The sequence below is a fragment of the Lagenorhynchus albirostris genome, chromosome 5 (assembly GCF_949774975.1).
Source record: "Lagenorhynchus albirostris chromosome 5, mLagAlb1.1, whole genome shotgun sequence".
Lineage (NCBI taxonomy): Eukaryota > Metazoa > Chordata > Mammalia > Artiodactyla > Delphinidae > Lagenorhynchus > Lagenorhynchus albirostris.
The window spans coordinates 66,949,194-66,972,580 of NC_083099.1; the positions used below are offsets into that span (position 1 = coordinate 66,949,194).

The 23,387-nt window shown below is 40.7% G+C and overlaps 1 protein-coding gene across 6 annotated transcripts in view; it reads left to right on the plus strand.

Annotated features, from left to right (window-relative positions):
* LPP (LIM domain containing preferred translocation partner in lipoma) overlaps window positions 1-23,387 on the plus strand; it is a 688,443-nt gene that overhangs the window by 657,236 nt on the left and 7,820 nt on the right. For 5 of the 6 annotated variants that reach the window (XR_009540714.1, XR_009540715.1, XR_009540717.1 and 2 more), the window contains exons 10-11: window positions 16,806-16,984; window positions 22,632-22,752. Coding sequence is in view for 3 of the 6 variants with exons in the window: in XM_060150264.1 (XP_060006247.1) it covers window positions 16,806-16,984; window positions 22,632-22,752 (300 nt within the window). In the remaining 3 variants the exon portion in view is untranslated. Of the gene's footprint in view, window positions 1-16,805; window positions 16,985-18,553; window positions 18,695-22,631; window positions 22,753-23,387 lie in introns of those variants that run through there. The other variant, XM_060150265.1, reaches the window with a different exon arrangement.

Below are 23,387 nucleotides of genomic sequence, written 5' to 3' on the forward strand. Positions count from 1 at the left end.
ACAGTACACCTGCAGAAGTTTTATGGATGAAGAAAGAGGTGTCAGCCAATTCTGCCTGAGAGGGACTAACTCAGGTAAGGCATCAGAGAAGAGAGCACATACGACTGGAGTCTGATGTTGTCCAGGCTGAGATGAAGTGGGAAGAGTCATATGAAGGAGAAGCATCAAGGGGGAAATGTAGGACATGTTCAGGGTAAGGCAAGCATCTGATTTGGCTGGACTGTAGGTTACATAAGAGGAGTGGCTGAGTGTCCAGCCACTTATCCTTTAACCTAAAAGTGAACACCTCCTTAAATTTTGCTCCCTAATGCCTCACTTGCTTTCCCTTAATCCTGGCCCTGATAGGCAGATTTTGAAAATAAACAAATAAGTATTTATGATCACAAATCATAAAATGTTATTCTCCATCCCATGAGAGTCTACAGGCCTTGATTACAGTTAATCATTTATGATGAATAATCTTGTCTAATTATTATGCATGTCTCCACCATGGGGTGATACAAACTCTAGATTGAGACCTGTGGGTATTATTAAAGCCTCAAGTCTTGTGAGTTTCCAGGTGGGGCTGAGCTGAGTGGACTGTCATTAGAATATCCAGCAATAGGCAATTGCTTGATAACTGTTTATACTGGCATTCTGCACTGGGGTGGATTCCTCTCTTCCAGTAGCTTCCACTGATACTGACATAGCCCTCTTATGGATTTTGAAGGGCCAATCACTAGCAGTTCAGGTGTCAAGCTGCTGGAGGTAAGAATTTTTTTTAGAACATTAGGACTTTCTTTCCATTAACAGCTTTATGAAGTATAATTGATATATAAAGAACTGCACTTTTTTTTTTTTTTTTTTGCGGTACGCAGGCCTCTCACTGTTGTGGTCTCTCCCGTTGTGGAGCACAGGCTCTGGACGCGCAGGCTCAGCGGCCATGGTTCACGGGCCCAGCCGCTCCGCGGCATGTGGGATCCTCCTGGACCGGGGCACGAACCCGCGTCCGCTGCCTCAGCAGGCGGACTCTCAACCACTGCGCCACCAGGGAAACCCAAGAACTGCACATATTTAATGTATAATTTGATGTTTGGACAATGCAGACACCCATGATACCATCCCCACAATCAAGATAATAGACATATCCAACAACATCCAGAGTTTCCTTGTGTCCCTTTTGTTTTGCTTTGCTTTTGCTTTGTTTTTCGTGGTAAGAACATTTAACATGGGATCTGACCTCCTAACAAATTTCAAAGTGCACAACACCATATTATTAACTATAGGCATTTATGTTGTAGAGCAGATCTCTAGAATTTACTAGCAAAACTGAAACTTTAGACCCATTCAATAAGCACTTCCTATTTCCCTTTCTTCCCAGCTTCTGGCAACCCCTATTGTGTTCTCTGCTTCCGTGATTTGACTATTTTAGATACCTTGTGTAAGTGGAATCATGCAGTATTGGTCCTTCTGTGACTGATTAATTTCACTTAGTATAATGTCCTGCAGGTTTATCCATATTGTTGTGAATAGAAGGATTTCCTTCTTTTTTAAGGCTGCATAATATTCCAGGGTGTGTGTATGCCACATTTTCTTTATCCATTTGTCTGTCAGGAGACACTTGGATTGTTTCCATACATGGTCTGTTGTGAATAGTGCGGTGCACATGGAAGTGCAGATATCTCTTTGAGAGCCTGATTTCAATTTGGAATCTTTTCTATAGGGCATGTCATTCAGTCATAGAGAATGTGATATAGACCTTAAGTGTCATCTAGTCCAACCTTTTTCTAACATAAATGAGAAAACTGAAACACAAAGAAGAGGGTTGACTGGACATCACAAAGCAAGTTTATTCGGTAGAATTAGGTTCAGCTGGAGTGACAGAAATCAGTGATGAAACAAAACAGTGTTGATTTCTCTCTATGGAAGGAAGTAGAGATCCAGGACAGTGGTAGGCAAGGACCCAGTCTCCTGCTGGTTTCCTCAGCCATACTCAGCTTGTGGCTCCTACTGAGGGGCCCAAGAAGGCAGCTCCTGCATCCCAATGGACTGAGACCAGACCCCTTCCCTCTGAGGACACTTCCATTCCATCTTCAAGTCCCTAGCCAAACTTACCTGCAGGGAAGGCTGAAAAATGTCATATTTATTCGGGACAGCTGTGTACCTAGCTAAAATTTGGATGTTCTAAAGAAAGATGGGAAGAGCAGCTATAGAACAACTATCAAGGCATACCATGGCAAATTCGGGACATTTCCAGGACTAGTATTCTGTTTCCTGACTCTAGATTTTTCTCACAGAGATGTGATCTTTAATTAAAGCCTATAGACCACTTTGAAATGTATAAATTCATCATTGTATTTGTCCATACAACATGCAGTGTTTCTCCTTTGCTTAAGATATTTTTGTATTTATTAATCCCTAGGCCTTTTGTATTTATTAATCCCTAGGAGTCAGGCAGACGCACATTTAATTCCTGTGTTCCAATTTGTGACTTCAGGTGCATATGGATTAAAAATATAAACGAGTTTTTTCTCCTCTAAAATAATGATAGTATTTTATCAGTGGCATTGTTTTAAGAATTAAACGGGATAATACTCATGAAAAGGCCTAGTCCAGTGCTTAGTAAGGAAGTAGGTATCTAGTGCTGCAAACGTTAGTTCCCATCTCTTTTCTCCTCGCTCCCTTGGGTTTCCTCTGGGGCCACCTCAGTTTCCTAGGAGGTCGTTGAAAGGAATCTAAATCCTTGACAAAACTCTTCTCCAGATACCCACAATAAATTTGTTTAGATGCATCATCAGTTCTTTTTTGCTTTATAAAAACTCACATTTCAGACAATCTTCAAAGATCGGGAAGCTCTGGCACAATCATAGAACTTTTTAAAAGTTATGGATGTCTGAGCCCCGACCCCAGAGATAACGATGAAATAGGTCTGGGAGTGGTCCGGGAATCTTTAGTTTTTAAAGCTGTCTGATGAGTCCATGCTGTTGTGTTGTAAACAAATCAACATGGTGGCAGATTGGAGTAGACAGAAACGGGGAGGCTGAGAGGCCAATTAGGAGGCTACTGTGATTATACCTAGGTGAGAGATGATGGAATAATATGGTAGAGAAGGAGAATAATTGATGAATTTACATATTTAGTAGGCACAGTAGTAGAACTTGGTGCCTCATGGGATGCAGGAAGAGGGAAGTTGATACTGAGTTTGCTGTCAAACATCTTTTAATAGTAGCAAAATTTTAGCTCTTGAAATATACCTAACTTGAACTTACTGGTTTGAGGTAAAAGATGGGAGGAAAATATGTAAAATATGATCATTAACATTACTAAAATTTTTTGTTATCTGGAACAGTAACCCAGATCCAACAAGGTAAAATATAAGAGAGACAAAAGCCAAATCTTATTCTTAGCTTTAAAAATTAACTCTCCAAGTACATATGAGGATCATTTAATTTGACAGACATTCATGTCAAAAAAAAGAAAAAAAAAAGGCTTGTAAGGGAGACAGTTTGACCCCAAGATCAATAATAATAAATAAGACCACAGCAAAGTAGATGCACCTTCAGCAGCACTCATATAAAGAGGAGCGTGTAGAAGAGGGGAAACAGTAGTTCCTAGAGTGATGTGTTTATTCCTGGGGCCCACACATTGAAGGGAACTGGTGCAGAAGAGGATGGTCAAGAGGATAAGGTGAAAGAAATCATGTCCCATAAGTAATTGTTGAAGGAATCCAGGTATTTATCCCAATAAAGAGAAGGCTAAAGGGAGGGACAATTTTTTTTTAGTATTCTTTAGGGCTATTATATAGAAAAAGCAACAGACTTGTCCTGAGAGGGTGGAAATAGGGCTAATGAGGTGACAGGTATTTAAATTGATATAGTAAAGAATATTCTAACAATTAGACCTACTGGTAGAATGGACACCTTCTGAGACAGTCTGCTGTGACTGGACATGGCACAAGCAGTCCCAGGGACTGGACAAGTGTTGATTGACTGAGGATGTTACAGAGGGGATTTATGGATCAGACAGATTGACTGGGGCAGATGGTCCCTAAGGTCCTTCTCACTTTTATGTTACTCCATGTTGTATGTGAAGTTGTAGCCCCTTAATTTTTTTGACAGTACAATTAACTAGGTAATTTGTCTTTATTAACTGATGCCAACGCTAAGAGAAAGTTGTTGTCTTTTCACATGTAGAGATGTTAAGAATAGTACTGGAAGCTTTTGAAGAAAAAGATCTCTATACATATAGTTCTGTACCAGTTTATTCTCAGGCTATTACTGGGAATAAACAACAGCTTTCCAAATTTGAAAAACACATTATCCCCCCCGTATGGAAGAGGAAGGTCTATTTTACATTTATATGGTTTGGGCATTATTGTTACTCAGAATGCCTTAGCTGAATAAACCTAACTGGCCTCATCAAGTCACAGGATATTAACTTATGTGGCCATGTCCAAAAGTTAATATTTATTCATTCAAGTATTTCTTCAACAAACAATCTCTTCCATATTTCATTCACCCTCTTTCATGGTAGAAACATACATTTTTAATTGTTATATTGGAAGAGCTCGTAATCAAATATGGAAACTGTGCTTATGTTTCAGTTACTATGGCTACATGCCTAACTACTCCAAAATTTAGTAGCTGAAGAGAACAATCAACATTTATTATCTCTCACGTTTGGTGGGTCAGGCATTTGATAGCATCTCAACTGAGCAATTCTGGCTTGGGGTCCCTCATGAGATTCCTGGATCTGAGTTCTCCCAAAGACTTCTTCACCTATACGTCTGGTGCCCAGCCTGGGAATACTTGAGTGCCTGTTCTAGAACAGCTGGGGTTCTTCAGGCATCTCCCTCTATCTGCGCGTAGTCTCTTCAGTGTGGCAGCTTCAGGGTAGCTCATCTTCTAACATGACAACTCAGGGCTTCAAAGGTATGTGTCTCAAAAGAAAACCATCTCTCATTTTATGAGTAGCACTGGGAGTCATACAGCATCACTTCTGCCACATTCCATTGGCCAGGCAGTTACAGATGTCCTCCCAAGCATCCATCTCTCCCTGATGGACTGTCAGGATCACACTAGAAGAGGAGTATATGGGATGAGATATGTGTTGATGTCCCATCTTCGGAAAGTACACTGTGTCATAGCATATAGACAGATGACACTCTACACAGGGTCTGTGCGCTAATGAAGATATGAACAGTGCCGTGAAAGGACAGAAGAGTAGGGAAGTGATTAGGGAAGGAAGGTTGCATTCACATGCCCTGGGTCATAAAATCTGAGCCATCTAACTTGTTAAGTAATGTTCAAGGCAGAGGCAACCGTGGATGTAAAATCATGCAAGAACAAGGCGTGTGAAGTGTTAAAAAGTTTGGATTGACAGGTTAAAGACTGTATCGGGGGAACGGTGGGGTAGGTGCCTGGAAAGGGAAGGGAAGACAATATCCTGAAGGGCCTTGAGTGTTAAGTTGAAAAGTTCGGCACTGGGGAGTAGTGACTGGCTTTAGAGCACAGGCATATTGGATGATGCTCTTGTGTAATCTCCATCCACATTCTTTCCTGCCTTTGATAGTAAACATATCATCTCTGTTAAAGTTTGCTTCCTAGTTTAAACTGAACGCAGACTCTAAACCATCAAATCATTTTAGATTTTTTTTTTTTTTTACCCCACCACAAACAACTCTAGGATGGCATGCATTTGAACAAACCCAAAGTGATTTCACTCTTCTAATTTTCAGAGCTCTTGGCTAGATGCAGAGTGAGAAATTCATACCTTTTTCAAGTAGCGTGGGTTCTTTTTTTCCCCAATTCCTCTCATCCATCTGGTTCTCTGGAGGTCTTGGAATACAGGAAAGTGTTAGTTCACTGTGCTGAAATCCAAAAAAGACTGCTAAACTGTGAAAGAAAATTTGCATTCCAGGGACACTGAAAGAGTTAGTCCACCACCCTTCTGTAGCAGCAAAGAGAAAACATCTGTATTTTCTGTCCCCTTTGTTCTTCAGTAGTTACAGAATGGAAAACCCTATATTCGTTGTTTCTGCCTTTCTTACCTACTTAATGTAAACCACTTTCGGCACGGTGAGGGTAGAGAGAGGAACCAAAACATGGAATTATTTTATTTCTCGGGTCAGAAAATATTACAGCCAAGATACAGTCGAAGGAAAGGAAATCACTTCACCGGCTGCACTTTGTACTCTTCAGAAGGTCACGTTCTCGTGACTAGGGGCCGGAGCCCAGTTTTTGACATATACATTGACAGTGCTCTGCTCAGAAGGAAACTACACAGTCGCAGCAATGATGTTGCCATGTCGTCATGGGCTTTCTAAGTGATGGTGCTGTCTTTTGTCTTCCACCAGCAGAAGTCTAATTAGAAGGGCTTGTTTTCACCAGAAGCCAAGTCATTGCCAAATCTGTTAGACTGATCTCTAGAGAATGGAAGTTAGCTCATGGCCCTCTGGCTGTTCTCTTTGCCACTCCCAGGAGTTAAAGGCTTAAAAGTTTTCTTTCTTTTGAAAGAGGATCAAGTTTGGTTCAAACAAGCTTTTCTGTCATCCCCAGAAGTACAAGGAGAGACCTTCTGTGACCCTAGTTGTTTGGCCCAGACCACTTATGGCTTGTTATAGTTTAGGAAGTAATTGCAATTCATAAAGCCAGGTAGAAGATAAACATCTTGGCAGAGCTGAGTTTCAGGCAGTTCTGAAGGGAACCGACACGTGAGCAGAATGGTATTGGGAACACTTCTAGTCTCTGCTTGCAGGTCTTGATTCTAATGGATCATTCACAATAGATTTAATTCGGATCTGAAATGCACAGGCAGGCAGTCATTGCTATGTATACATGGGGCTGAAAACATCATCACTGAAACCCCAGTTTTAGATTTTGCCCCTGGATGGATCAGTTACCCATGGTAGACAAATACAATAAGTTAAAAGAGTGTTGTCCTACCTACTGTGTTGTGTGATTAACTTCAGGTCATTTATATTCTTAGCGAAGTTTGTAGCACAGATTTTTCTGAGAAACATAACTCTTGCTGAGGTAGAACCAAAAAACCCAGGAATTGGAAGAGACCTTAGGTAGTTAAACGTCATTTACTTTTTTCATTCAACAAATACTTATTAAGTGCCTGTTATGTGTTAAGTACTGCTCCAAAGGCTGTGGATGCAGTCGTGTCTCAGGCTGGTGGGGAGGTAAGCACTAAGTATGTCAGCAACTAAATCCAGGAGGTGATATCCGGTAGTAATGACTGTGAAGAAAGTAACAGGGTCATGAGCTAGAGTCTGGCTCCGGAGAGGGGACTGCTTACATAGTGTGGTGACGGAAGGCCATCTGAGGATGGTGATGGAATTTCAGGTCTGTCTATGGGAATAAGTGCTATTGGATGACTCTTGGGAGTATTCATTCCCAATCACTCATTTACTGACTTAATAAAATGTTTATTCTGTTCCTTCTGTGTGCCAGTCATTTTTCAGTGAATTAGGGGTGAAGCAGTGGACAGGACAATGAGCCCTGCCCTATTGAAAGTTTTGTTCAGCCTCACAGCAATCATGGAGTTTCGAGGGACCAAGAGGTCTGTTAACTTAAGTCTCTTATTTTAGAGGTGAAGGAGTTTAGGCCCAGAGAAGCAAATGCTTTGCACATGCCTCCCGGCCAGTGGCTGGGCTTTGCAAGACTAGAGCACAGCCCTTAGCTTAGGGTCATTTCTCTTTGTCACTGGACCATGTGGGATTTCCATAAACATCTGTTTCAACAATTCCAGTTTCAAATAGTGCTGGGCTTAGTATCGGGACCCAAAGATAAGTCATTTTCCCCATCAGGACCTCCTGTCTACTCTAAATTGAAGAGAACATGATTGAGGGTGATTAAGATGGTGCCTCACAGGCACAGGTATCAGGGGTTTCGTTAGGGATCCTGCCAAGTGTATCTGCAGTAAACTGCATGTTGTTCCATGAGGCTTCTCTGCGTACATCCTAAATGCCTGTTATGTAACTGGTCCATCACTTACTAGGTGTTCCAGGTATGTAAAATTATAATAAGAAAAATATCTGTTGAAAACAAAACAACAAAAATGAAAGGAAAAAAACACACTGTATTTTCTCAAACTCAATATACATAGTATTGTGGATGTCGGTGTGTACAGATCATATTTTCTTCTCTCCAGTAATAAGAGTAATACAAAGTAACCTCTCAGTTGATTAGTCAGAAACTGAAGAACTAATAATTAGGTTCTGTTCTCACGTGGAACAGTAATTTTACCCAGAGGAAAGCACTTTATGACAATATTTTTACATCTCTTTACATTCTTAAAGAGTGCATCTTACATTTCTCATCTCATTTAATTATCACAATTCCGGGAGGTAGACAGGACAGGATAATTATATCTCATTCTATGAATGATAAAATTGACACTCAGATTATGGAATTTTGTTCAAGATGCCGTGATATTCTAGCTGCTCTGCAAAGTGTCTGCCTCAGTGAAACTGGTCTGAATGTCTATTCATAACCTCTGTTTACAAGTTGCAAATAGCAGGCATTATAAAAGCTGGACCTAATACATCATGCCATGACGCTGAGTTTAGGATTAGCCCCTCTGAGTTACTGGCCAGAGAACCTCTATACTTATCAGTGCGAGATAGCCTTGTTTTGACAGTGACAAAAACCCAAATAATGTAATATACTCCACCTAATGATTTTCCATTGGTCGTGTAAATAATTGTCAATAACTAACCAACAAGAGTTGTCATATTCTTATTGTTAACAAGAGCCGGAACACCAAAGAGGAGTTTTGGTACTCCAGAAAGGATTTAGTATGGGGTTTGGAAAGAGTACTACATAGAAGCCAAGGTCATTGGTTAGAAACCTTGGTTTCTATACAGTGCTCAGCTCTTTCACTAGTTTACAACATTAGGCAATCAACTTTCCTGAACGCAGTGTCCTAGTATATAAGGTGAGAGAGTTGGGCAAGATGATTTTAATAATTTTTTTTCAAGTTCAAGCAAACTGTGTATTTGTGAAAGTCTATATAGCACAGCAGTTTGCTAAAGGTTAATATCTCCATTCAATATAATTGCCATTAAAGGGAACCAGATAGCAAGAGATAGGAAAAATCTGTTAATTGGAGAACAGTGTGAAGTAGAAGAATGAACAGCTTTGTCTTTGGACTTAAAAGACATAGGGTTTCAAATCCAGCCACATTGATAGGCACATGGAATATAACAGGGGTAAGAATTCTACCATTCTACTGACTGTTGTGGAGATCAAATGAGGTCCTGGTTGTGTACAGTTACTAAACTTTAAAAACTACCAAAGCAAAGTGTCAGTTTTTGTTTTGAGAGTATAAAATGATGTAAATTACTTTCATGAAGAACTAAGGTATTTAAGGGTTTGAGGTATAATAATTTTATATAAAAGGAAGAACAACCCCAATAAAGATGTAAAAAAAAAAAAAAAGGAAGAACAGCTTTTCCACAAAATTCTCATGGAAGTAGGGGGGAAACCTCTTAGGAATCCAGGAGCCCATTTTATGTTATTATGTAATCCAGTTGTCCCAGGGTGTCATGCACAGAAGTCCTTCAATAATGCATTTCTTTAAGTAGAGATGTAAAATATAAGAAATTTGATGGTGAAACAAAAATTGGAAATGTATACATTTTACATATTACATATTACATATAATAATTAAATGATCAAGGAATGTCAAATTAATTCAATCTATGTTCTACTCTCCTAGAATTTGTAAGAATTACACAAAACTAACATTTATTATACAGCCAGGCACTGTGTACTTGTTTTCATATATGTGATCTCATCTAGTCCTTACAACACTGCCGTGTAAATATTTTCATTCTCCTATACTAGATGAGGAAACAAAAGATCGAAGAGGTCAAGAAAATTGCCTAGATTTCAAACCCAGGTCTCTTAAATCTACCAGTAATTCTCTTACCTCACATAACAGACTCTTCTCTGGTTCCTGAGTTAACAAGTCCCAACAGACTGTACCTTAATGATGTTGTAAAGGGAAATCTATGATCTGACTTAGCTTGGAAGGCAAGGAATTCTACTCTTTTTTTCCCCTCTCACAATGATCTCAGTAGAGTGCTGTGATCTTTTAATTTTGCTCCTGGCATAAAGGTCTGACACGCTCGTCAAGTCCCAGCTCCCCCATCATTTTTCTCAAGGGTTAGGAGACGTCCAAGATAACTGTTTTTGTTTGGAACGAACTAGCATTCCACAAGGGCTACACATTTTAAGGTAAAGTCGCACCTCTCTGGGCCTGAAGGTATAGACAAACTAAATGTCCTTTAATGGAGATTCTTTTTTTAATTCGCTAAAGCTCAGATTGTAAGCCCAACCTAAGTGCTTCAGAATAAACAGGAGGGTATTATTTACTTTGTGAAGAATGTGATTTGTGGCTCATGGAAAAATTGAATAAAATGATCTAATTGTCTTGATGTTTGTGTCCTTTCTGTGGGTTTTTTTCCCTTGTGGTTTTAAGACACATTTCTTAATTTTAAATCCAGTTTATTTAGTTCAAATATAAACAGAAAATCTTATAAGACTTGTTTTCCCTAAATTCTGTGTTAATAGTCACACATGTTTTGTTTGAGTTAGTTTAACACCAAGACACACGTCTCTAGCAACGTTGAGTTCCCTTTTACCAATGCTGCCCAGTACACTGATTTTGTTACAATATTCTTCCTGTGAAATGAATTTTGTCTCAGTGTAGGCATATCTGGGACATATATAATGAAGACTTTTGTTATAACACAACATTAATTCCAAAAAGTGTTATAATGTGGGTTTTTTTTTCAAGAGCCAACTCAAATTCCACTTAGAATAGATTCCCAGAATCGTACATCACCACCACATTGCCTGCTCCCTCACCATTCATAAGTAATTACTCTCTTCTCTGTGTTCCCATCACACATTACTCAGTCCTCTATAACAGCAATTTGTTGTGCCCTTCGCCTCTAGTCAGTTATTTACAGAGGTGTCTACCTCTCCTACCATGGTGGGAACCTCTGAGGGCAGGCATGGTGTCCATCTGTTCTCTCTTCAGCCGTACCTGCCAGGATGTTAAATGTTTTGTCCCACTCTTTAGTCTTCCTGCAATGTTAAATTATGTGGAGAGGCAGCTCTGCTCATCAGAAAATCGTGTGAAAAGTTTTTTTAAAGGGTATTTATGAGAAAGCTGAGGTAACACAGGAGTTAGATGCAAAGAGTTGTGCTCAAAAAGAGTAACAGAAGTGACAAAAATAAGAATGTTGAAGTCCTTTTACTGAATTTTCAGTTACATGTTTCATAGCTGTCATTTTGTGTGTGGCGGTAATGACATCAAAAGAAAATACATCTTGATGTATTTATCAAATGTATAGCATTTGATAAATTGACTCAAAATTTTTCCTGTCTTGAAAAATGAGAATTCTCATCTACAGAGTAGGAATTTTTATTCTAATTGGAAAATCACAGTCATAGGGATGGGATATCACTAGGCTTACCATTGTTATTTTCAGACTGTTATTTTCAGTCTGTTTTGAAACACATACTAGATATAAATACAGTATAGATCTAGATTAAGATATAGATATAGGCAAAGGACACTTGGAAAGTGCACAAAAAACTTTCAATAAGTAATGCATGCCTCACGGGGAGGCAGAGCTGTTGGGCAGTTTTGTACTGCAGGCTTATTAGGAAAACTACCAAGATAAAATGATGTCTTCATTTGTGAAGGAAACCCAGAAGTACTGTCATTACCTGGGAAGCCTTGATTACCAGACTCAAGAATAAGTTTGTATTCCAGAATTAAAGTAGGTAATACAATTATTTGAGTTTAAATAATGTCAGTGGCATTTCAACGGAGCTTGCTGAGTCATAGCCCTGTTCTCTTCTTACTGTATCGCGTTGCTATTCTGTTGGGAACACCTACACTTAGGCTGTGCTTCCCAACTTTTTTCACATCACGATTCATGTGGAAAGTGATGGCATTCATTCAGCACACTGGCGTGAGTAGATGAGGCTTCGCTTGGCCCGAGGTGACTGCTCAGGGACTATGGAATCCCTGGCCCCTTCTGACCCTCCCAAATATGGTATACCTGGGGCCCATATAAAAAACACACTGTGTCTTAGCCTGCCGGTTGAGAAGCTTTGCACTAGAGACTTGTTTTGCAGGATTAAATAGAATAATTTTATTTTATGTCAAGTGTCCAGAGTTTATTCGTGATGAAACCAATATTTGTGGAGCATCAATTTTATGCAAGGATACTGTTGTAGATGCTAGGGATCCAACAATGAATTTTCTGTCTTACCCCATGGGAGCCAATGAAATTGACAGTAGACGAACTATCTTAAGATCTCAACGTGTGTCCTCTCTTTATTTATATGCATGTAGCTTGCAGGTCGTCAGCCTTATGTTTGTAATGTGGAGTATGTATGTCTACTGAAATATGGAATAGGTATACTGTGATACAGCAGTGGGGTTTTCCAATGGATGGAGAATTAGACCTATACTCTAATTCCAAATCTTCCACTAGTAGTTTTCCCTCTCTGCACCTTAGTTTCTTGAATCTGGTAGTTGGACCAGACGGATGGGTTTTAAACTGTACTATATGGATTCCCCATAGGCTCCATCCTTTCCTGTTCTTTATCCAGAAGTGATTTTGGACTCTTTTGGATATGCTTCTTTGATAAACTGTTTCCCTGAACAAAGGATTATGGAAGAGGGAGGCAAGTGAGGGAAGTTGAAAACTTCGAGACCAGAATAATCTCTAAAGACTTTTAAAAGTCTCATATTTTCTAACTCTCCTTTTTTTTTTTTTTCTTTTTATTCTTAGCTCAACAAGACCAAAACTGTATGTAGAACATGAGATGTCACCCTTAATCTTTCCAAGAGTCTTTTCTGTTCCAGTATTGCTTTGGTACCTAAAAAAAAAAAAAAAAAAAAAAAAAAAAACAATAAAGACTGAATATAAGATCACATTTTAATTTTATGAAATGAAAATTTTAACATTTCTAAATGTCAATACTTTATAGTCTTCCAAATCTTCAAGTATTTATGTCTCTTGATTTAAAATCTTCAACAGCGACCACACACACACCTAAGTAATATATAAATTTTAGAAATATTATTTTCTCCATCATCTAACTAGTAGTCAATGCTTATGTTACCTGTATGCTTCATTTAGATTCAGATGATTCTTCCAGCTCTTCTGACTGTGAATTAGAGAAGTTATTTATACAATATCCAAGGATAGAAAAGATACAACCAGATTGTATCTCTAATTTAAAAACAGTTGCATTGGGGGGTTTTGTGTACAAGATTTGTTGGTGATTTTATTTTTACTTTCACTTAACTTTTTGTTTTTAATCACAATTGTATTGCCATCATTTCAGAAAAGTTTATAAGCTGTGCCTTTTAGCAGTTAAATAATTTCTTGGTTTTTCTGCTACTCTTAACATCTTCTCTTGTTAACCACACTCTCATTGAAGTAACTGCTTAAAACATTTTCAAACAATTCTTAAAAATCTCCAAACAGGGCCTAGGATTTTTAAAAAGCGTAAAATCTAGACTCTTCATTCAGCTTAATCTAGAAGGTGTTTCACACCTGGTTACTTGTTGCCTAATGTGTGTCATGGACCATGGAGGTCCTGGGCAAGGATGCTTACTGTTGTGGATGCTGTATTGCACGGCCCAGACCCCCTTCAGGACTGAGGCTCTCACTCCCCCACTGGCTGGGATTGACGGTTCACAGCTGAGTCCCTCTCTTCTTCCTTGCAAGCAGCCCGTATCCATTGGCTGGCAGATGTAGGGATATAAAAGCCCTACCCCCTAGCTTCAAGGAAAGACAATTCTGCAGAGCCATCCTAACTCCAGAGTTCTCCGTGAAACCATCAGAAGCCTTTGTTATAACTGAATCATAGTTCAATTCCTCCCTCTATCCAGATGCTTCCTGTTCTCACCCACAGGCATGAGCTCAAAGCCACTCTTCAATAACTTCTTTAGTGCAAAGCTCTGTTTCAGAATCTGATTCCTAGCAAACTCAACCTATGACCATAGCTCCACACGGGGAGAGCAGGGTGCCACTGTTTGGTCACGGAGGTTGACATAAAGCTTTAAATCAAGGACATTATAATATTCGGTGTCATAGAAGCATCATACAATCCTATGGGAGTGGAAGAAGTGACTTATTTTGCTTGGAGTATAACAAAGGAAGAATTACGAAAGGTTTTGCAGAAGAGGTAATGTTTGAGCTTAACTTCGAAGAAGGAGTAGGTCTTCTCTAGACAAAGAAGGATGTGAGGTAGTCTGGGTTTGTAAAAGAACACAGCTTATTAAAGATGTGGCAGAGAGCTCAGTGTGGCAGCTGGAAGGTGGGCTCCACGGGTGGGGTCCCAGTAGAGATGGGTTCAGAGCCAGGCCATTAAACACTCTACTGATTTTGAAGGTTCTTATGCTGGAGTGTCCTCTTCCTTCCTAATTCCCGTCTGTCAAACTTGGCACCCCGACTTCACATACAAGATGTAATTTGAGTAGATATACTTAGAGACACCCTTCTTCCACTTGTTTGCTTGAAGACTTGTTATTTCTTTTTCTATTTTCTTAAATACTATTTTATTTATTAACCGTTTCATTTTAACCTGCTTCAGAAAAGCCTCATGTTTATATAAAGAGTGTATCTTTTAGTCTGGCTTTAAAATAACCTTCTATAAAAAGACACAGAGATCTTTCTCTATCGTGCTTAAAATTCTACCCTAGCAATTTCTGGAATTCCAAGTGGTAAGGTACAGTAAAGTTTAGATAGTCCAGATTTCTAACACATGAACCCTCGTTTCAAGCCTCAGATGAAGGGTTGTCCAGTTGTTTTTAGTATATCTCTAGTAATGGAAACATTGACCTTTACCTGTTTCTGTTAATACTGATATATCACGGAGTAACAAAATTGCAGAGTTGGAATTAATCATTGTTTTACAGGTGAGAAAACCAAGGTCTAGAGAGAAGAAATCATTTACCTAAGGTAGATGTTGACAAATCCAGAGGGACGATTCATATTCTTCATCTAGCAACTTTGTCTCTCTGTGGCTACATAATGAATTCATCAGATACCTATCTGAATATTGGGAGGCAGGAAACTGGGGTACCAACCCATCCTCTGTCCCTAATCATCTCCATGACTCAGGTCCCAGCTGTATCAGTCTTCCAGGTCTGTTTTCTCACCTGGGAAATCAGAGGCCTGGACTAGAGGAACTCCCAGAGCACTCCTCCCAGACATTTTAAGAGTCTTTATCCTTTCTTTAGGAGCAGATATGTCTAAGAGTCCTAGTGGGCCAGTTGAAGACTGAAAGGAGAAATAAAGAGGACGGGCTGAAGAAGATTCACACGTCCTCCTCAACCATTTGCTAGTCCAAGCTTCTAGTCAGACGCATTCTTGGAGCCTTTATTTTCTGATTTAGGGGCATTTTACAATAGTCTCACTTTAGGTATATTTTACACTGTTCTTCCTTTGTAGCAGAAATGTTCAGATCACCTGTTCTTTAAACATGGACCATAAAGTCTTTCCTTAGAAACGGACTCTACCTTCTATGCTGCTGCTGGTTTTGAGTAAATGGGCTTGAATCTTGCAGCCAAGCCTCAATGCAAACAAAAATATTTTCTGGTCAAGCATTTTCTCATTTGTTCAACTCCATTACAGGGTTGGCTTTAAAAAAAAAGTTAGAACCCACAGAAGAGCAAAACACAAACCCTGGGAAGACAGTTTCCAGCCACATTAGCTCAGATCACCAGGGTAGAAAAGAACCAGGGCCTTCATTGTCGAGACCATCGTCATCTCCACTCTCATCTTATGTTCTTCTGCTATTTTAATTTCACCACTTCAAAATGGGGGGAAAATAGGTTAATAGTTTCCATGAGTTTAGACTGTGACCAGAGGCATACTAAGCAATTTCAGAACCTCCAGCAACCGCAACTTGGAGGAGAGTACGGTGACGGATTTACTGTCCTCTGGATTCCAGAGTTAGGGGAATCGGGCCAGCACTGTGATGCCAAAGTGCGATGTAAACAATATTCCTTCCTTCGTTCTTTTTGCACATACTCATCCTGAGTTTCTTTTTATTCCAGGTAGTATACTGGGTGAAGCATGGGACAGAGAAATACATTCTTAAGGCATAGTCCCTGCCCTTAAAGAATTGCAGTATAGTAGAGGACATAGACATATGTGCAAATAATTTCAATACAGTGAACACTGTAAGTGCTTTAAGCAGCATGAATTAAGTGCTCAGGAAGGGGAGAGAAAGAAGCAATTTATTCCAACTGAAGGCATTGAGGAAGGTGTTACCGCCTTCTGACCCGTACCTTGAAAGGTCAAAATAGCAAATTGTGATTCCTTCTAGGCATTAGCCAATGCACAGAAATATGGAAGTTTCTCATAGGTTTGAACAGAAGTGAGCAGTCTGAGACATCAAGGGAATCTGAGCCTAAAAAGGGAGTTTGCATGTCAGGTAAGGAACGAGCTATTTTCACATTGTGGAGTCATATAAGTTTTTCTAGCAAGAAAGCTGCTGGGTCACATCTGTGTTTTAGAAAGGAAACTGGAAGTCACTGTGAGGATGGGCAAGTGTTACAAGAAGAGAGATGGAAACAAGAAGCCAGTCAGGAACTGTTGCTGTAGTTGTCATCATCACACTAGTTATCTACCTATAGGCACGCCTTGCCTCATGCCCATTTAAAGTTTCTAGTGGTGAGAGGGAAATTACTCCTTGATTTCCACATCCCTTTGAGTTCTGCATGATTCTAATTCTAACGTTTTCTAACGTTGGCATTTTTCTTTTCCTCCTCAGAATACCCTGGAGCAGTGCAGCGTGTGCTCCAAGCCCATCATGGAGCGGATTCTCCGAGCCACTGGGAAGGCCTATCATCCTCACTGCTTTACCTGCGTGATGTGCCACCGCAGCCTGGATGGGATCCCGTTCACCGTGGACGCTGGCGGCCTCATCCACTGCATCGAAGACTTCCACAAGTAGGCAGCCTACTCTCCCTCCTGCAGCCTAGGTGTCCTCTTGGGGTCTATTCTTACTGCCTGTATCCGGGCTTCACGCTCTTCTCTCTCCGAGCTCCGGATTTGGTGGGACGTTAAAAAGAGGTTATTTATCCCCTCCTCCAATGCAGGAATTGATATTAGGTACTCCATGTGGTCCTCCAGCCTGGCCTCTGCTTCAAGACTTCCCTGGGGCTTATCCATCACATCTTTGTGTAGCTCTAATTATGAGGAAGTTGACTTAGCCGCAGAACATGTGTCCTGGAAAGAGGCAGCATCCTGGTGTAGCTCTCCCTGGCCTAAACATGAACAAGATATGTGACAGTGGACAAATTGCCCAATTTCTCTGAGCTCTTCAGTTTGGTCATTAGACCAGACCCTGTCTTAAAGCTTCCCATCTGAGACAGCCTAGGGTTCTCTCTAGAGCTGACCTCTACGTCTTGGCCACTCTGCATATAGGAGGTTATGGGAGGGACTGGCACAGGGAACAGTTCAACCCCTCTTGCTAATGCAGCCTCTCACATATTTGGAGGCTATTTTGTGCCATTATCAGCATATTCACACCCTCTGCTAAGCTCTACCCCCACCCAGGTCTTCTCTTCCTCAGGATATTTCCTAATCTTTCGATGACGATTAAAAAGTAGAATCTTAAGGTCAAGACCGCTTAACAGATGGGCCTGGAAAATTATGTCCCCACCTCCTCACTTCTCTAATTTGTCGGTCCCTCTTTATTATAGCTGGAGTTTTCATGACAGTTGTATAGCTTTGCATTTTGCTTATTCTTATTTGGCCAGTTTGTTGGCTGGTTAATTGGTTGATCACATTTGTCGCATATTTCCAGGAACCACACGACAGCTATAGATGTGGTTTGTAAATGGCAGACACGGAGGTTTCTGGCTCGTGTTTGCTTCGCAGTGGCTTTAAGAACAGTCTGAGGCCGTCAGAGAGATGAAGCTCCTATGGCTCACCAGTTGGGGTATCTGTTCTATGGCCTCCAGATGTGCAGTCTTGTGGGTTCATTTTCACCGCTCTGTCGATTGTCAGCAACTGGGAGGTACTTGCCACAAACAGTTTGGGGACCTGAGATTCATATTTTAAAAAAAAGAATTTCCTGACCACTTTTCAAGTAGCAGGGAAAGTGAAAGCCTCACCGAAAGATCTGAGGCTGAATACATTGAAAAAACAAAACAGAACCCCAGAGGCAGGAATTCTCGACCTGAATTAGACAAGAAAGGGCTCACTTTGAAAGGGCAGTCACAGCATAAATTGTACTTCACGTTATTGATATTTTTAGCTTCTAATTACACATGAAAAAAAAAAACCTGCGTCTATTTAAGGGAAGTGAAAAGATACCATTGGGGAGGGTATTTCTGTCACTGTTTCTCTCCTTTCTTAGACTTACCCTAATCCAAGAAAGACTGATAGATATAATCAGAGCACACATGTTTCTGTTGCTGAAAAAGACTGATATGTTACACCCCTCAATTAAAACAGGAAATCAATTCTGACGAATGTAAGTTTATATCTATGCCATTTATCTTTCATTTCTAGGAGTGGGGAGCATAATTAGAGACTTGTGACTGGTGACATGTATGTGGGTCTGAACACTCCAGGAAGGCAGACTTGAGCAACTGAAAGGGAAAACGAATCTGAAACCCCCAGTGCTTCCCATCACCGCTAATTCAGTGGCCAGTTAAAATACAAATTATTAAAAATCATGTTGTCTGCATGATTGGCAGGTATGCAGGGGGAGAAGCTTTTTGATCTTTTCTCCATTTCCCAAAGAAGAATAAAAGATACATTTTACAGAACTCCGTTTCTGAGTCTTGAAAGGACTGGAATAAAAAGCAGCTACAAGTCCAACCCATTAGCCATGTCTTAGCCATGGACATTGCATGGCTAAGAAGAGTGGACTGTAGAGAGGGGAACATAGCTGCCTTCTGCAGATTCCTGGTCATTCTGAACAGATCTCCCATCTGTGAGCTTTTGGGAGATGTATTTCAATTCTGTTCAACCACATCTATGAAGAGCCCTCTATGTGCCAATTACTGTGCTTAGTGCTAAAGGAGAGAAATTGCATAGGTAGAAATACCTAGAGAAGCCCCTGTCTGCATGGAGCTTGCCAGGAGGAGGGGAGAGAATAAGTGCAGATTCTGTGTGATAGGCACCAGGCAGAAAAGACTGTAAAGGTGACGATGTGAGGCACAGGCAAGGGCTTGAGCTGTCAGAGCCAGAAGATATTACTCGGCCCTGGGATCTGAGTAGGCTTCTGGAAGCAGAGTGTTTTAAACGGGAAATGGAGATTCTTGGCAGAAGGAACAACTTAGGCAATAACGAAGGGCCCAGAGTGAAGAAAGGCTCTCTGCTTTCAAGAAAGATCCGCTTGGCTGAAACTAGAACAGCCTGCGAATAGAAGCTATGGTGAGATGCACAAGGCCCAGGAGAAGGGATTTATCTCTCCTGCTTAGAAACCCGTCCTTTAAACTGGTGCTTCCCAAACTTCAGTGGGCTTACAAGTCCCCTAGCGATCTTGTTAGACTGCAGATTTTAGTTCAGGAGGTCTGGGGTGGGAGTGCCTAAGATTCTGCCTTTCTGACAAGGTCCCAGGTGGTCTTGGACTGCACTCTGAGTAACAAGCTTTTGAAGTGCTATTTTTAAAGCCTTGCTTATGGGCTGTCCCCTCCATAACTGCCATCAGTCAGGGTTGGCCCAAATCCTCCATCCTATTAGGCAGAAACCCTTTCCCATATGTCATTTCAGATGACTGCTCAAACTAGTTACCTGGCAGACTGCCTGTATCGCACCCTCACCCCCAAAACACACACACGCACACACGCGCGCACACACACACACACACACACACACACACACACACACACACAGACTTACTTTCCCTTTCACCTAAATGGCCATCTTTCAAGGCCCAACTCAATTATCATCTACTCTAATAATCCTCCTCTGATCTCAAACGCTCCCTAAACCCATGTTTGAATTTATATCTCCTTCTCTATGTTTTATAGTTTTGTAAATTCACTATAGATAGCACTTTACATAGCCTGATTAGTAAAAAAGAATACACACACGCACACACGCACACACACGCACACACGCTATTTTACAGTAACCCCCTTAAATCATTTTTGCAATATGGTAGGATACGTATATATGTTAATAGAACAAATGCAGAAATATATAGAACTCCCTCACCAGTGTGATTGCTGGAGTTTGAGTTTATTTCTGTATTCCCAGTGCCAGGACAGTGAGCTCAGAAAAGCAGATTGATTTAACTGACCCTTTCACTGTGTGGAGTCTTTATTCCACTATCTGTGCTTTCTTATCAGGGATGTTGCATGCATCCATTTATTTGTTTACTCAGCATCTGTTTGTGGATTGCCAGAAATGTGCCAGGACCCAATGATTAAGATCATCCCTCTCTGAGCTTTGGCTCCCATGGCTGTAAGGCAGCAATGATAAAAGTACTTCTTAATAATGTTTGCTATGAGTAAAAAATAAGGCTCAGGGTATAGAGTGCTTAACAAGGCTTGGCGCAATAATAAGCACACAATTTTAACCATCAGAAGTGTTTGTATCAAATTAATTTTATTATTATTGTCTGCTTAGTGAGCTGAGCCTTGAAATAGACCACCTGGGATTTTTAACAATCCTCCAAATGCCGGCCAAGGAACACAGTGGGGACGGTGGAAATCACTTCCTGTCTCTTCACTTTGCCTTTTCCCATCATAGAAATGAGGCCAACTGGTAAGAAGAAATCATTACTCAGCAAGAATACAGTCTGCGCCTTTCCAGAGAGGAACCTTGAGATGGAACATAAAGGCCTGAGCAACATCTTTTTATGCGAAATGTGGCAAATACTTCATTCCATTAGATACTGCCTGACTTTCTACCTTCTGCACCGGCCACACTAGTTATTTCTAGAAACTCAGAAATAGAGCAAATCCTGGCCTTTGGAAGCTCACAGTTTTGAGGTCTCCAAAGATATGCAGATAATTACTGCTAAAATAGGCAATTTCAGTGAAAGATATTTTATCCTCAAGGAGTTAGTAATCCTACTTGGGGACATTGGGGAAGACTCACAGATAAAGTGATAGGCAAGACACACTTCTGACCTCACAGACTTTACGGTCCCATTGGGTTTGGGGAAGGAAATTTTGCAGCTGATTCCAGAAGGCTGCTTATTTCACTACTGATGACCCAGATTCAAAAATAATCAAGTAGTCCAAAGCAATTTTTTTTGCCACTGAGTATGAACTTCTTGCATAAAATACCAATTATAACAACTCTGATTACTGCCGCATTCGTACCATGATCCTTTAAATTTTTCTTTCATAGCAATCAATTGATCTGCTGCTTAATTCATATTTATTTAGATTGCAGCCATACAGATGCCTTTTGGGTGCTGCTAGGAAAATTAATATGTACATATAGAGTATAATGTGTGTAAAGATGCCTTGACAACCATAAAGTGCTCTGCAAAGAGTTAGATTACTCTCATTATTTCTTTTTAAGTCTCTCTACAAATAGATAAATTTTAACATCATTAATCTTAAAACCATTACTGAGCAGCTCAGTAAAACTGAGCTGCTCAGTCTTCCTTTTTTAATCTTTTCAGTTCTTATCCATGTCCGTTTCAAATCACGTCTCATTTCACACCTTCATAAAGACAACACCTAATTTCCAGAAGATACATATGGGTGCACAGCCTATATTTGCAGCCTATTAATCTGTTACGAGAAAAAAAATGTTACGGCCATTGGTCATATTAAGGAATATTAAGAGGTTAGGAAATATTAAAATTCCTCACCAAGAGTTAACCTCAAAAACATATGTATGTGTGTGTGTGTGTGTGTGTGTGTGTGTGTGTGTGTGTGTATGTGTGTGTGTGTGTGTTGGGTGGTATATTCATATACACATGCCCTTTGGAAGTTCTAAAATCCTTTGAAGAATAGAGAACTGGACAGCTTTATAATTTTTTCTTTTTAAACAAAAGTTTAACACAACCAAAATATAGGAATTGCAGATTTGGCCGTAGGAAGTTTGGTATAAAGAGTATTTAAACTCGCTAACCTCTGCTGCTTTGAAAAGATACGTATTTGAGGTTTCTTGTGTTCATTCCTAGAATTCAAGACACATTTCAAAGAAGAGGCTTAATAATTGGGAATGAGGCAAAGTTACCAACCTCAGGATACTTGGGTAGGGCCTGGGGAGCACATACAAAAGTCTAGAAGCAAAAGTCAGAAACAAGTAGGGGCCTCCTTGCCTCTCTGGCTGAGCTGCCCAAGCCCAGGGTTTGTGTTTGCGATCTATCCACAGGTGAATCCCACGCCACGGTAGCTCTTCATGCAGAAGCAGTTCACACACTCACTCCCCTACCTCACCAGATATCATGGTATTTATCATCTAGAAGGACCTCAACAGTCACCAAGTGTGAGTCCCTTATTTTAAGCTGAGGAAGCCGGCTCAAGGAAGGTGACTTTTGCTCAAGGTCACACAAGACAGCAGACCAGGTGTCCTGGCTCTTGGTTTATACCTTTTCTTTTCACCTCCAAGTCTCATCTTTTTGCCAGTGTCCATGCTCAGTATCTAACCAGAACTATCTCTCCGTTTTCAGGAAGTTTGCCCCCCGCTGCTCTGTGTGCAAGGAGCCTATCATGCCAGCCCCCGGCCAGGAAGAGACTGTCCGGATTGTGGCTCTGGATCGCGATTTCCATGTTCACTGCTACCGGTGTGAGGTCTGTGGTCAGTGCCCCCTCACCCTGCCAGGCCCACTAGAGCTGGATTTTCATAAATATAGCAATTATTAAATCTGGGGGAGCCCCTAGTGCCTGTGTTCATGGGACTTGTGTTTTACAAGAGGCCTGTAACCCAGGCTGGAAGTGACAAGGGAAGCCTCTTGGCCGAGGGCCATGTCTTCATCTATACAGCAAAGGGCAGCAAGTCTTTCTCCTCTAATCTGGGTATGAAAAGGTATAAAATCATTCAGAGAATGATTTTAAAACATTTTCATATCGTCCTATGACTTACCCAGAGCCCCTCTTTGAAAGCACTTTTCTTGTTTGCTACTAGCTCTCCTGAGTGCAGCAGTTCGCATTAGCTGTCTGCGAGAGATAGTATGAACTTCTTTATTACCACATCCTCATGAGATTGGCTCTTCTAGTCCCACGAGGAGATTTTCCCAAGACACAGGCTGGTGGGGCTGGCAGGGTGGCCCCTGCTCTCCAGGACTGCAGTCATTCCATTCACCGCCTGAGCTGTAACGACCACCTGTTTCATGCAGTGTGCTCTGTTTGGCCCTACGTGCCTCTCTCTGGCCTTCACATGAGCAAAGAGAATAAAAGACTTCCAGCTTTTACACTAGGTTTTATGA